The sequence below is a fragment of the Notothenia rossii genome (genome assembly GCF_949606895.1).
Source record: "Notothenia rossii genome assembly, chromosome: 3".
NCBI classification, from domain to species: domain Eukaryota; kingdom Metazoa; phylum Chordata; class Actinopteri; order Perciformes; family Nototheniidae; genus Notothenia; species Notothenia rossii.
Window position 1 is genome coordinate 69,933,412 of NC_136901.1, and position 13,583 is coordinate 69,946,994.

Sequence of the window (13,583 nt, forward strand, 5' to 3'; positions counted from 1 at the left end):
CTCAACTCCCCCACCCCACCCACATGGAGCAGCACCAGTCCGACACCCCTCGCACCCCGACCCTAACTGGACCTCACCTGGGAGGCAAAGCCTTCACCACCTCCCCATTCCTTTTGTCTTCCTCTCCAGTACCTCATATGACTCCATATCCTCCTGCTCTTTCTCTGCCTTATATCCAAATGGCAGCCCGCCCCTTCTTCCCCCATACATTTGCCCCCAGGACTCCACAATATGGAATGGGAAGACGGCACATGTAGTGAATGGGAAAGTCAGGGGTGGGAAGTTGACTTTTTGTCTGGACCCCAGTGCGTTCTGCGCCTGTTTTCAATTACTCTCCCGGCACAGGCGGGGTGGAGGTTTATGCGTTATATGGGAATGTAATTGACTATAACTGCCCTCTTAACATTAACCAGGTGTACTAGCTGAGTGTGTGAGATTAGGCCTCGGGACTTGGCCGTTAGGGTGTGTGTGTACCGTCTATGTGTGTGTTGTTGTTGATGTATTTATACCCGCTCCTGTGAGGTGCTGCCCATTAGCACTGCATTTAAATCTGACATTTTTTCCTACTAGTTTCTCTGTGCGTTTGTGTGTATGTATGTGCACACTCCGACTACTTGTCCCTTTGTGTAAGTTTCATCATTTATCTGCCTCTATGTGCATATAAGATTGAGAGGGAAAGTACAAAACAAAAAAAGGAGGCAGGATACAGATCCAGCCTGCTTCAAGGGGGGGGGGGGGGGGGGCTGGCTTTACAAGGACAAAGTCAAAATCGGCCCATTCACAAGGCTGACACACTGTGATTTGTATGTATAGTGCTGTGCAGCCTGCGGGGCACTAGCCCAGGGGCTATCACAGACACCCAGGCCAGTGCAAGAGCATGGGGAGGTGGTGGAGGCAAATGTGTGTGTGTGTTGAAGGAGAGGGTTGTGTGTGTGTGTGTGTGTGTGTGTGTGTGTGTGTGTGTGTGTGTGTGTGTGTGTGTGTGTGTGTGTGTGTGTGTGTGTGTGTGTGTGTGTGTGTGTGTGTGTGTGTGTGTGTGTGTGTGTGTGTGTGTGTGTGTGTGTGTGTGTGTGTGTGTGTGTTCTGGAAAGAGAAGCATCAACAGGCTGTCAATCAAGCTCTGGCCACAGCCTGTCACTCGATAGAGCTCGTCCGGGGGAGAATGGGAGTCCCTGGGACCCTGGGTGGAGGAAGGAGGGGAAGTGGAGGAAGCAGGGAGGAGGTCTGTCTGTCTGACTGACTCGGGCTTGATTTGATATTTGATACCGAGCATGTGGCATTTGAATGCAAATCTATTTTGATTGTCCCACCGTCTGATAGGGTTAAGAGGAATCTATAGGGGATATGTATGTGCATCGGAGAGAGACACACACATACAAAATGATGCAGAGAATTATTCAGACGGATTATATTACTCACCGATTCACTTGGCATGAGGCGTTTTACTCTCTAAAAGCAATAAAAAGATATTTAATCAGAATAAATATATAACATAATGGGTCGGAGGTTACTAAAATGTTTTGTGCAGTGATTGTTCCCCCCTTTGTGGATAAAGTAGTTCCCTTTTATGTGGAAAAAATGGGCTATGTATGTATACATCCTGAAAATGTGAGCAGGATAATTATTTCCCCCGCATGCATGTAGAGGATTGTGTTTTAAAAGCAAGCATGCCAAGTGGGCAGACAGACAGAGAGATAGACGGGCGGATAAAGCGGGTATTACTGCAGTATGGAAATGCGAGGCTCAGTTCCCTCCCAATTAGAGCAGTGACTTCTGAAATGCCATAATACCCATTAATTAGCAGGCTGCTATTTTCTCAGTGATATGGCTAATTAGTCTGCGAGGCTCACACTATCTGGACCATTATTATTGGGCTGAAGCCATGCAAACACACTCACGTACACACACTCATGTTCCTGTTGATGCGCAAGCACCAGCATATAAATACCGTACAGAGATACACATGCAGCACACATTTTCGTAAAAATTTCCCACAGTTGAGTGACCCTCATTTAAGTGACGCCATTATACGCTTCAGTGGCAGCATAGCACAGCATGAGAGAGATAATGGTGAAGAACGGGAGGTTGGTTACAGACTGACCGCACTCTTTATCAACTATATGCTCCTCATAATGTGTTATTATACGCGGATAAAACAGTAGCAGTGCTCGTCCCCCCTGTGAGGAACAGCACGGAAACGTTTCAACCCCCTGTAATGACTGTGTGTGTGTGTGTGTGTCTCTACGCCTCGACAGTCCATCAGTGTCTCCCGCCGGACAGACAGGCCACTGACACAGCACCACGAGGCCAGGGAACCTTTTCAATCACTCCCTCACTTTTCCCTCTCTGTCAGGTGGCAGAAAGGCGTGATTGATCTGTTGTTTCGCCACGGCGGTAAATGAGTGGAAACAAGTTGTGTTGGGTTAAAAAAAAAAAAAAAAGAAGGAAGATCTGGCATGTGTGACAACCACTTTCATAAGTTTATTAATCATCTTCATCAATATTGCAGCCCTGGACCTGCTGTTGGTTGTCATGCAACGTGTGTGTTTGCATGCATGCGTGTGAGTGTGTGTTCGCACCCATCGCAGCCCGATGAACTTCATAAGTGTCCCATCACCACTTTAATCAAATTACTTATGAACCAAAATTGACAGTTTTCATTAATTATAAAGGATTATTCTAATTGCGATTCAAATTTATTCATTTAGAACAGACGGCATTCAGTAATGTTTCAGGAAATTTGCATATTAAATGGAGAGGGTAGGCCATTAGCTATGCTAATATATGCATGATTCCTTATTTTGTGATTGGTGGGCCATATGTAGCAGGCTTGGGGTGTGCAGGTGAGGAATCTAGAAGGAGCTGTAATATGTTTGATAAACACTGAGGCCAAAACACACATGTGCACATGTCCACACACACACATACACTCGCTCACACCAGCAAAATCACACATCTCTGTTCAGTATCAATCTCCCTCCGTCACACACACTCTCTCTGTCCTTGCCTTTTCTCGGTCTCTCCCACTCTCTGGCTCCACATTCCTCCCTCAAGACCCATCGGAGGGGACAACTTTTCACCCGGGAACATACACGGCACACTAATTAAGTTTCTGATTTCTGATCCTGCTGCATTTAGAAACATAACCTTGAGCCTGTGCACAGTCACAGTCATAGTTATGATTTAATATGGTGCTTAAATGGAACAAAAAGAAAGAACTATCGCAAGCAGGACATTCATCCCCACAATGTATGGTGCTGGTCCCGGGTTGACACAATGCTCTTTATCAAGCTATATATAGTCGATGCATTATGCATTAAATTTAACATGTGCTTAAATCAACACTATTCAATATGAATACATCAGTCTTCAACTAAGGTGGAGAGGAGAACAGTTAGGCTAAATGACTGCGCAGGGAGGCATGCAGGCGGAGGCATAAGCACGTGGTCACACACACACATGGTCACACACACCCGGTCACACACACCCTTCGGCTGTGTGGCGGCGTCTACCCGGGCTGATGACAGGGCCATTATTCACCGGTCAGTCCCACGAGGGCAGGGCTCGGGCTGGACAGGGTAGCAGAGTGTCCCAGCATGGCAGGACAGCGCTGAGGTGAGAGGGACCAGGACCTTCATTACTCTCATGGTCTGGGGGCCTGGAGCTTTTCTCCCCCTCTCTCACTCTCTTTGTCTCTGTCTCCATCAGATTAATGGGCCAGGCCCCGACAGAGGAAGTGTTTCAATCAGCACCGCCTGCCAAGCTTGTCCATCACCCAGACAGCCTCTTATTTATCATGGCCTTGATACACACACGCATGCAGAGATGTTTATTTAGTTGTGTTCCCCCCCCCCCAGGTGCTCTGGTGTAAAGCCAGGCCACAGGTAGCGATGTTATCAGGCTACAAGTTGTTCAACCCCAGCACTCGTTTCTCCCACATTCCTCCGAGCAGCAGAGATCTCATTGCCTGTCTTTCAATGCTCCCCGCACCATTTCTCAGTTGAATTTTGAATGATCCTTTTTCGGATGAAATGGATGAAACACAATCGGTTAAGTGTCTCTGGGACTTCTGTCCCCAAGCTGGGACTGGAGCTCTGGCTCCGGGGGAAGCGAGGAGCGATCCCTCCCAAGTGGCACTGTCCCTCAGCGGCAAAGGCACAGCGCCGATCCTCCATGACCCATCGTCTCCCTCCTCCAGGGTCCATTTGTTCTAAGAAATATTTAACAACGGAGCAAATTCAGCTGACATGACATGAGCAGATAGAGACGTAGAGGAGGATGGGGCGATGCACGAAGCGAGCTGGAAATGAATTTTTCAGCGCTGTGAGATGTTCTATTTGAATAAATCATGACACTTAAGATAGACATGAGGGCAATATAGAGGTGCTCGCTGCTACTTTGAGGAGTAGCACTCCAAAGGAATGGAGGCGAAGTGTGTGTGTGTGTGTGTGTGTGTGTGTGTGTGTGTGTGTGTGTGTGTGTGTGTGTGTGTGTGTGTGTGTGTGTGTGTGTGTGTGTGTGTGTGTGTGTGTGTGTGTGTGTGTGTGTGTGTGTGTGTGTGTGTGTGTGTGTGTGTGTGTGTGTGTGTGTGTGTGTGTGTGTGTGTGTGTGTGTGTGTGTGTGTGTGTGTGTGTGTGTGTGTGTGTGTGTGTGTGTGTGTGTGTACACGTACACATTGCTGTGTGTTCAATATGTGTTTTGGCATGTTTTTCTTTTATGTTTCGTGTTTTTTAGTCAATCTTTGTCTCTGTGTCTGATATTAGAACGGCATGTTGAACTGGATGTGTCTACGAGTAAACTGGGCCACTGCAGCCGGTTACAGCCTGGTGTCAGAGGCTCAGGGCCAGGCCCAGAGACAGACCTGGTTCTGGATTATTAATGTCCCCCCCTGTGGAGCCAGGCCCCCTCCCCCACCCAGTGCCCCTCTACACCCCTGGGGTCAGCCTGCATGGCTCCTGGTGCAAGGCCCCCCTCATAAATCTCCCTAAATTAGTGTGTGTATGTGTGTGCGTGCCTCCACGCTTAAACATATACTGCAGGAAGGGAGACAGGTCACCACGAAAACAAGCCATTCAGGCTCTTGGCTGAAGTGGCAGTGATGCATAGCGGAAAGAGCGAAGGAAAGAGTTGCAGAGAAAAGAAAGAGAAGTGAAACACACAAGGGGAGGTAAAGAAAATACACAAAACAGGACTTGAGGAAGATATTTGGTTCTCTGAGAGCGCCAGACTTCACTTTAATTTTAGTCGCCTATTTCTCACTTATTTCTCTTCCGCTATAACATTATATTTGCCTACAAATATTTACACTTAATTTGAACTTGGCTCTGACTTCATCAGGTTGGATTTCCTGAACAAATGGTGATGTTTAATTGCCGTTGTGCGGGGGTCTTCCATTCCTATACCTGCCTAGATTAGTTCAACATGTCCCACGGTGGTAACAGGCGTGGGGAAGTGCTGTTGTGTCACTTAGTTAACCCCCGAGACAAATGGCTCCCCTCCGGAGCACACTGAATTACACACCTCATGAAGCATATTAGGAGGCAGACACAGTGCTTTTCTTCTGGAGATGATCTGTGAGGCAGAGATGGATGGAGGGAAAGGGAGAGGGCTGAGTTATGGCATCACCCACAGCCATTTTTACAGTGCATCGACATCAGAACAAAACAACAGAGAGGCGGGGCAAGGATAAAGAAATGAGGCAGAAAGATATACAGCACAACGTGTAACAAAAGGCTGAACAGATGAATAAACTAGAAGTACTTGGGAAGATAAAAGCGCACAGTTCAGAAGTTATCTGTGTTGAAATTGACAAGGAAAACAACTCTTTACCTCATTTGTTGCTAATGTAGGAAAATTATTAGAAAATATAACAGAATTGTCCCTCGGAGGCTTCCTTGCAGTTAGCTAATCGCTTAGACAATCTTTATCTCCACAGTAATAATATTTAGATGCTACAGGGATTACTTAAAAGTTGTGTTATAATTGCTTTCCTTGTTTTGTTTTTTATGCAGAGGGTGATTTTGTGTTTAATTGCTCCAATGTGACAAATAATGCCCGTTATGATATGATGAAAGTGTGAGATCATTAAATTACTACGGCGACCGGCTGTATTTGTTTATTCGTTGTTTTTTTCCCCTGCTACAAATGTACGCCACGAGGCTTCAAGAGGCCAAGCAGTTATTTACACAAATTCACTTCCACAGCCATTCCTGGATTTGGGGGTAATTACGTGAGAGTGAAATGGTTTTATTTCATTTAATCCGAGCCCGCGCTGCAATTTGCTGTGGTAATATTCGTAGCTGTGGAGCCTGCACAGTAAAACAGCTTGAAACCAGCAAGAGTCTCAAAAACAAACAAGGTAGAGGGGCAATAATCAAAACAACCTATGCAGAAGACAACATTTTCCATAGACCTACCAAAACTTTTTGCTTTAAGATAAGATACAATTGAAGTAGATCATTAATCATTTAATCTCAGTAGATATTAATGTGCTGTTCCAAAGCTTTGTCCACATCTCCACAAAGTCACACTTTAGGTAAGTATTGGGTGTTTTAAAGTGGACCTACAGTATCATGCTATATTTGAATAATATATTGTAGGGCCATACCTATATAAAACATGTCTGTGACATTTTCTTTTCAAAATACCAAACCGATCATGCATTTTAGCCATGCCTCATTTCTCTCTATTTGCTCTATTCCAGCCCTGTCTTCACAAGGGCTGATTCAGTGGCAAATGAGCTGCAGCTGACCACGCCCCCCTGCAATGCTGTTACCATGCCACGCAACCTCTCATTCCCCTGATAGGTGAAGAGTTGCCCATATAGGCGGAGCTCCTTGTTTCTGACGTCAGAACCATTTCAAATCTGTATCAGTCTGTATCAGATCCGTTGCAGACCCGTTTTTAGAGATTTGGGTATGGAAGAAAAGAGAGAGGTTTGTGTTTTCTGACACTTGGTGGGTTCCCTGACACACCTGGGACACATATTCATGTATAAAAGACGTACAAAAGTGCATTTTGCATGATAGGTCCCCTTTAACTTTAAAAATCTGTTTAAATGAACTCATTTGGAATAGCGGGTGGTGTCGTTAAAGAGGAATTTATTGGATAACGTTATGGGGGTCCGTCTGAAAAAGGGATTTTAAAGACAACATGACTAACAGAGCAACATTCCTTAAAATCACCTTTTTCATTGATTAAAAAGCGAGGAAAACATAATAATAGAGAGCTGAGCTGAGCAAACGAGGGAATTACAGACTATCCTCAGATATCTGTCCATATTTACTGGTCAGCTGTCAATCAGATTATCCATAAATCCTTATGGTAATCTCTTTGCTATTGCATATCAACACGCACTGCTCTTCATCCACCCCCCCTCCCCATACACCCACACTCTGTTGATCCATGTAAATGTGTGAAGCGGTGATTCCAGGGAAGATGATAGAGCACAGAGGAATCAACATGCTGCAGTTTTGTAATGTTTTCCGTGCAGCTGACACCTTAAGTCGTGTAAATAATGAATCAGATGATTCACGCGTGCAGGAGGTCGAGGAGACACTCTGACATATGGCTAAGCGAATGAGGCATGCTGACTTTTTCGCACTCGATATCTCGGTAGAGTCTCACTTTCCCCTTTTCCTCCACCGCCTCCTCTCCAACCCAAACTCTAATATTTAACCCCCTGATTTTGTCACCTCTGACTATGGTGACCCCGACTTTTCTCTAGCCACTTATCCATCATCCGTCCATCGTGAATACCTCAGAGGAGGACAGTTGGGGAAGAGAGCGGAGTCAATGAATAAAACAGGAGGCGCGCGGTGAGTTAGGTGGAGTATGTTGGACAAGTGGATGTGGTCCACAGCTGTCTGTGAGGCTGCTCTCTGACCTCGAGGAGATAAGAAAGTTGGGAGACCCTCAGCCTGTGGGGTCCAACAGCCGCTGTGGAAAAAAAAGCCTCCATCTCTGTGCTTCATGAATTATTGAGGAATTGGCCTACAGCTTCTAAAATATACAGGAGGGTGGTCTGTCTCTCCTTTCGGATTTCACGTACTCTCCACCTCGTCCGTCCGTCTATCTTTCTATCATTTCTTTCTCTTCTCGCTTTCTACTTCACTCCCTCTTTTTCCCTCTCTCCTTTCTCTCATTCAGATTTAGCCTCTTGCGCCAGAGAGATCATAAATCAGAACACAAACAAAGAAGAAAAAAAAGAGCGCGGCAGAGAAAGACAGTTTGTTATTCACATCATAAGAGGCTTTCTCTTCCTCACTTGAAGAAGAGAGTCTACCACTAACCAGCTGTCATGCATTTAAAAGTTGTCAGGGATAAATGCACGAGTTCTTGTGTTACATCATATACTTGTAATGTGCACAGCAGTGGGCTGGCCCTTGAAATGAGACAGAAATCTGGTCTGTCCATTTATCTTCTCTGCTCTCTTGTTTTTCCACTTTTTTTGTTCTTCCCTGTTCTCGATGAAGCAATTGTCCAAGGCACGCTGCTGCTTACTGTGTTTCTCTTGACATGTCTTTTCTCTGTGTGTGTGTGTGTGTGTGTGTGTGTGTGCGTGTGTGTGCGTGTGTGTGTGTGTGTGTGTGTGTGTGTGTGTGTGTGTGTGTGTGTGTGTGTGTGTGTGTGTGTGTGTGTGTGTGTGTGTGTGTGTGTGTGTGTGTGTGTGTGTGTGTGTGTGTGTGTGTGTGTGATGCGTTTGCTCGTGCATGATTATATCTAAGGCAGTTGGCTCCAAACGCGCTGCCCAGTGCAGAATCTTAGCCATAACAAATGAACAGAGGCTAGAAAATAAGACATATGAAAGAAAAGCTGAGCAAAGGAGTGATTCTCTCTCTGGCTGCTGGAGATCTGTATTGTAAGCAGTTTCAGCTGTCAGCACTTCTTTGAGCTACCTCAAAGCGAGGAGAAGGAGGAGGGGACCGGGAAATGTTGTAGTTTTATTTTCCCCCTTTTGAGGGTTCTTGTTTATTTGTACACGGCGCTGTTTATATTCGCGGTTCATTTGATATCGTTTTTTTTCTTCTCAGAGAGACAGACAGTGCAGAAGGGAGAGTTAGACATACTCTTCAGTGAAAGAAGAAGTTGTCAGGCTTTAAGCCTCGGGGTGGGGCTGGGGAATAAAAATTGTCAGCCGTCCCCTTTTTTCTGCTTTTCAGGCCTCCGGTTCCCCCGCCCACCCCCCCCTCCCCCCTTTAACTCCTCCGACCCTCCCTCCCCCCTCCCTCCCTCATTAAGTATTGATGTGGGTAGCCATACTTGCCATCTCAGCCTATTAATAATGCATGGCAGTTGTGTTGATTTGGTCCCTCACACTGAGATTGAGAGAGGCAGGAATGGCAACACTATGCTGCATAGTAGCTACAGCATAACCTCCTCAGCTGGGGGGGGGGGGGGGGGGGGGGGGTGTGTTCTGGGGCTGCGTCTGCCCCGGTGAGTTTATGGCGAGCAGCACGGAGATGGATATACAAGGTAGCATCTTACTCAATATCCCTGAGCTGTTTTTACATTGCAAACACCCTTTTTCTCATAAACAAATGATGGATGACGGTGGGACAGTGTATGAGCCGCGTCTGCCACTGCTGGTTTATTAGTTTTATTTGTACCTTGTGTTTTATTGAAGTAGCTCATACTGTACTTCCAGTGACAGACAGCTTCTCTTTCACTAACACATTTGTTTCTCTCTTTTTCTTGACATATGCAGGTTCTTCCTCAAGTTCTTCCTGAAGTGTAACCAGAACTGCCTGAAGAATGCAGGGAACCCTCGGGATATGAGGCGTTTTCAGGTGAGACTCAACTGCATATGTGCATACAGTATTTGATGCACAGGTACACACCACTGTCTTTCACATGTTTTTTGGAAAACAATCCAACATGGCAAAAGCATAACCTCCCAGCTCAAGCATTAGCAGGGTCTCTCACATAAATGCACTCTTGGATTTCCGAGGGAGGAATCCAGAGAGCAGCAACATTACAATATGACAAATAGAATTCTCATAAAAAATTAACACCATCCTGTTTTTTGTATTTACTGGCACGCAACTTTATTATTTTGCTTTACTCTTAAAGCTCTCACAGTCATTTAAAGCTCACTGTACGCTACCTGACCAGCACTAAACAGCCAAAGCTGGTGGACAAACATATTGAAGTATTTCACAGCTAAAGAGCCAAAAACAGAAGTATAAGGACTACATTCACCAAGTGGCCAGGAACACTTCTCCTGTCTATGTGTCTATGTTCGCTAAATCAGTGTCAAAACTGAGGAGTTTAACGTAGTTTTAATATTTCCTTCAATCTTTTCATTTCCCAGGTGGTTGTGTCGACTACGGTGAGCGTGGAGGGTCACGTCCTGGCCGTGTCCGACAACATGTTTGTGCACAACAACTCCAAACACGGACGCCGGGCCCGAAAACTGGACCCCTCGGAAGGGACTCAGTCCTACCTGGAACACGGTATTAACAGCAGCAGCAAAACACCCAGGCCCTCTCACCAAGCTTTTCTTTGTCTTCCTTACTTTCTCTCTCTTTTTGTTCAACTCCCCTCCCTCCCTCACCCCTTCCCCCTCGTCTGGCTCTGCACTCAACCCCTCTTCTGTCTGCGCTCTATCCCTCTCAAACCTGCTTTCTTATCTCTCTCCTGCTTCCTCCCGGATTCTCACTTTCCTCCCTTGTAGAGTTTCTTGCTCGGGCTAAGAGAGAGTGGTAGCTAGTGAGTCTCTCGTCTCTCCCTTGTGGCTTGCTCCCCCCAGGTCTCTGCCTCTGGGCCTTCTACTCTGCCTCGCATAAGCACTATGTGTCTTATGAGGTCTGTTCTGCTTAAAGCCAACACTGGCTTTATTTCCTCGGAGACCTGCTTTTATCCTCCAGCCCTCCATCGCTCCCCATCCCTCAGGTTTTCAAAAAAGCCCATGCACACACATACACACCCCCGCATGCACAGTCAGACCCAAACCTTTAATACTTCATAATGACATGTGCACATGATTTAGGAGCCCGCACTGATTCCCAAGTCCCTAATCCAGTTATTTTCTCATTTCGATTTCCCAGACATTGAATAAGAGAAACATTTTTTTTTTTTTTTGAGGAAAGTCAACCTCAGGGATGATAATGACAAAAAACTAAGAAGGGATTTACATGATGGCCGACAGTAGATTGCATTAAGATTGAATGTTATGTTTAAGTCTTTCTAATGACCATTCTCCAGAGGTAAAGGGGGACCACTTGTCCCTATGACAGACGATTTGAAAAGTTAACAGACATATTGGAGACGTCAGCGAGCCATGGATCTTACACAGAGAGGAGAGCACTCACAGTATTCTAACAGATGTCCCCTGTGTCAGAGAGATTTGTTTGAGAATTTCCTCCTCTGACTTTTTACTCTCCTGACATCAGCTGTGTGAAGTAGGAACAAGAGGAGTGAAAAAAAAACACAGAGGGGGTAGAGGTAGGAACAATGAGAGGAAAGGGTAAAAGTGCATTATACTATAAAGAAAAGATTAAACGATCCGGAGAAAGGCTTTATTTCTTTCTCTAGTGTGTTTCGAGGTTGTGTGCTCGGATACATAACTTTGGGGGCCCATTTCAGGCGGTAATAGATGAGCGGGGCATAAAGTTGAACAGATGGCACCGAGGAACACCCCAAAGTATAATCCTATCACGTGGATTCACGTTCCACCATCTGGTTAATCCACACACACACAAACACACATGCACATGGAGCACACATAATATCAGCGGCTGTGAAAAGGAGGCATCTTAGGCCATGATTACGGCCACAGATTGCTGCTTGGTGAACGTTGATCTCTGCAGGCGTATCGAGGGGCTAAATATCATTCCAGCTTGTTGAGGGGGATCAACAGAACAGGGAGTCGGGCAAAGAGCAAATGCTAGGCTGCAGGGGGGAAAAAGTCAGCCTAGTCTAAAGTGGATTATGCCGCTTTACAGAATTACAGCATGTCTGACAAGCTGCATTTCTGTTAAGGAGAGGAGATTTAGCTTGTATAAACATGTATTTTCCCAATGCTGTTCTTTTCTTCAATCACATCCAGTAATCTCCAAGTCCATAATACCAACAGATAAGGCCAAAAAGCACATGGAATACCAGTTATTGGAAATACGGTTTATTGTTGTCATTCCATGTACCCGATAAATAATATGTTTTGAGAGAAAACATTGAAAGCTTACAAAATGCATTACGAATATCCGAGCCAGAGCTGAAATGACCCCGTCCAGTCACGTGCTCTGCGGCCACAGGCGCTGAGATACAGTAGCCGCACGGATATATAAAAACAGACAGCTGAGCGAGGGCGAAGTGTTTGGTTAATGAAGGCGGCGTATTCACAGGGCAGACCGACTGTTGGCTCTGCTCCGCTCCCCGCTCGCGTGGCCTTTGATCAGACACTCAGCACACCTGACATTTACACGCCCGCACGCTTTGCCACGTGTCATAAAACAAGCGCACCGCAGCAGCCCTTGCACACAGGGCAGGGGTGATGTTTAATAACGGGGTGCGTATAATCACTCTGATTAGTATTCCTCGCTCACACCCTGACCCCTGGGAGAGAGGAGAGAGGTGATGTGTGTGTGAGAGAGAGATGGAGAAGAGGAGGCGAGCATACATTATGGCAATAGCAAAGACCTTTATGGGCTGTCATTAGGTCGGTTACCATCTAATCTATGTTGTCTGTGACTCTTGCAGCGACCCCAAGCATCAAAGCCATCAGCCCCAGTGAAGGCTGGACCACAGGGGGCGCTACCGTCATCATCATCGGGGACAACTTCTTCGACGGGCTGCAGGTCATCTTCGGAACAATGCTGGTCTGGAGCGAGGTTAGTCATCTGGTCAACGGTGTGTGTTTCATATTTTATTTGACCACCAAATATTGGTTTTCCTACTTCAAAAGCCAACTGTTCCCAATCTCTTTAGCTTGGGGCCAACCTAAAACATAGGCCTGTTTGCAGCCCACATCTCACAGGCATAAGTTGAAGGCACACCTTTTATGTTTGATGTGAATGCCTTTTATGGGTATAATAGGTAGAAACAAATGAAAAAAGTCCAAACATGTATACAGATGGTGTGTAAAAAAAAGATATCCTTTCCTAACACTTTAATGATCTTCTCCTACAGTATCTTGGTATCCAAAGGGGGTATTATTGAAACCACGTTGGGAACAACCGTGGTAAACTAGGACTTAATCAATGAATTCTTAATGAACAGAATATTAAAGTAATTTCAAATAAAATGACATTACCGGTAGTTGGCTTTAGCTTCTCAAATGTGAAAATGTTCCTCATTTCTGAGTTTCACATCCGTGTAAATTGCATCCATTTGAGGTCAAATGACTGAATTAATAATGGCAATGATCACTAATTGCTTCTCTACTGTAAACCCATATCAAAAATATTCAACAGTCCTAACAGCCTGCTTTCTCATTTCTCTCTGTACCAGTTATTATTTTAGTCATATCCCTTCTCATCTCACTTCCTGTCTTTTATTATGTTAGCATCTACCTTCTTGGAATATGTGCACACCGTACTGTATGAATCTCTTTGTAAGGAGCATCTGCCACATGACTAAAATGT

General features: G+C 45.5%; 1 protein-coding gene across 4 annotated transcripts in view; it reads left to right on the forward strand.

The window, feature by feature from the left end:
- The window catches only part of LOC307031987 (transcription factor COE1-like), a 55,161-nt gene that overhangs the window by 21,543 nt on the left and 20,035 nt on the right, over positions 1-13,583 (forward strand). For all 4 annotated transcript variants that reach the window (XM_079669639.1, XM_079669637.1, XM_079669638.1 and 1 more), the window contains exons 7-9: positions 9,707-9,788; positions 10,313-10,454; positions 12,700-12,830. In XM_079669639.1, the coding sequence (XP_079525765.1) occupies positions 9,707-9,788; positions 10,313-10,454; positions 12,700-12,830 (355 nt within the window). The remainder of the gene's footprint in view (positions 1-9,706; positions 9,789-10,312; positions 10,455-12,699; positions 12,831-13,583) is intronic.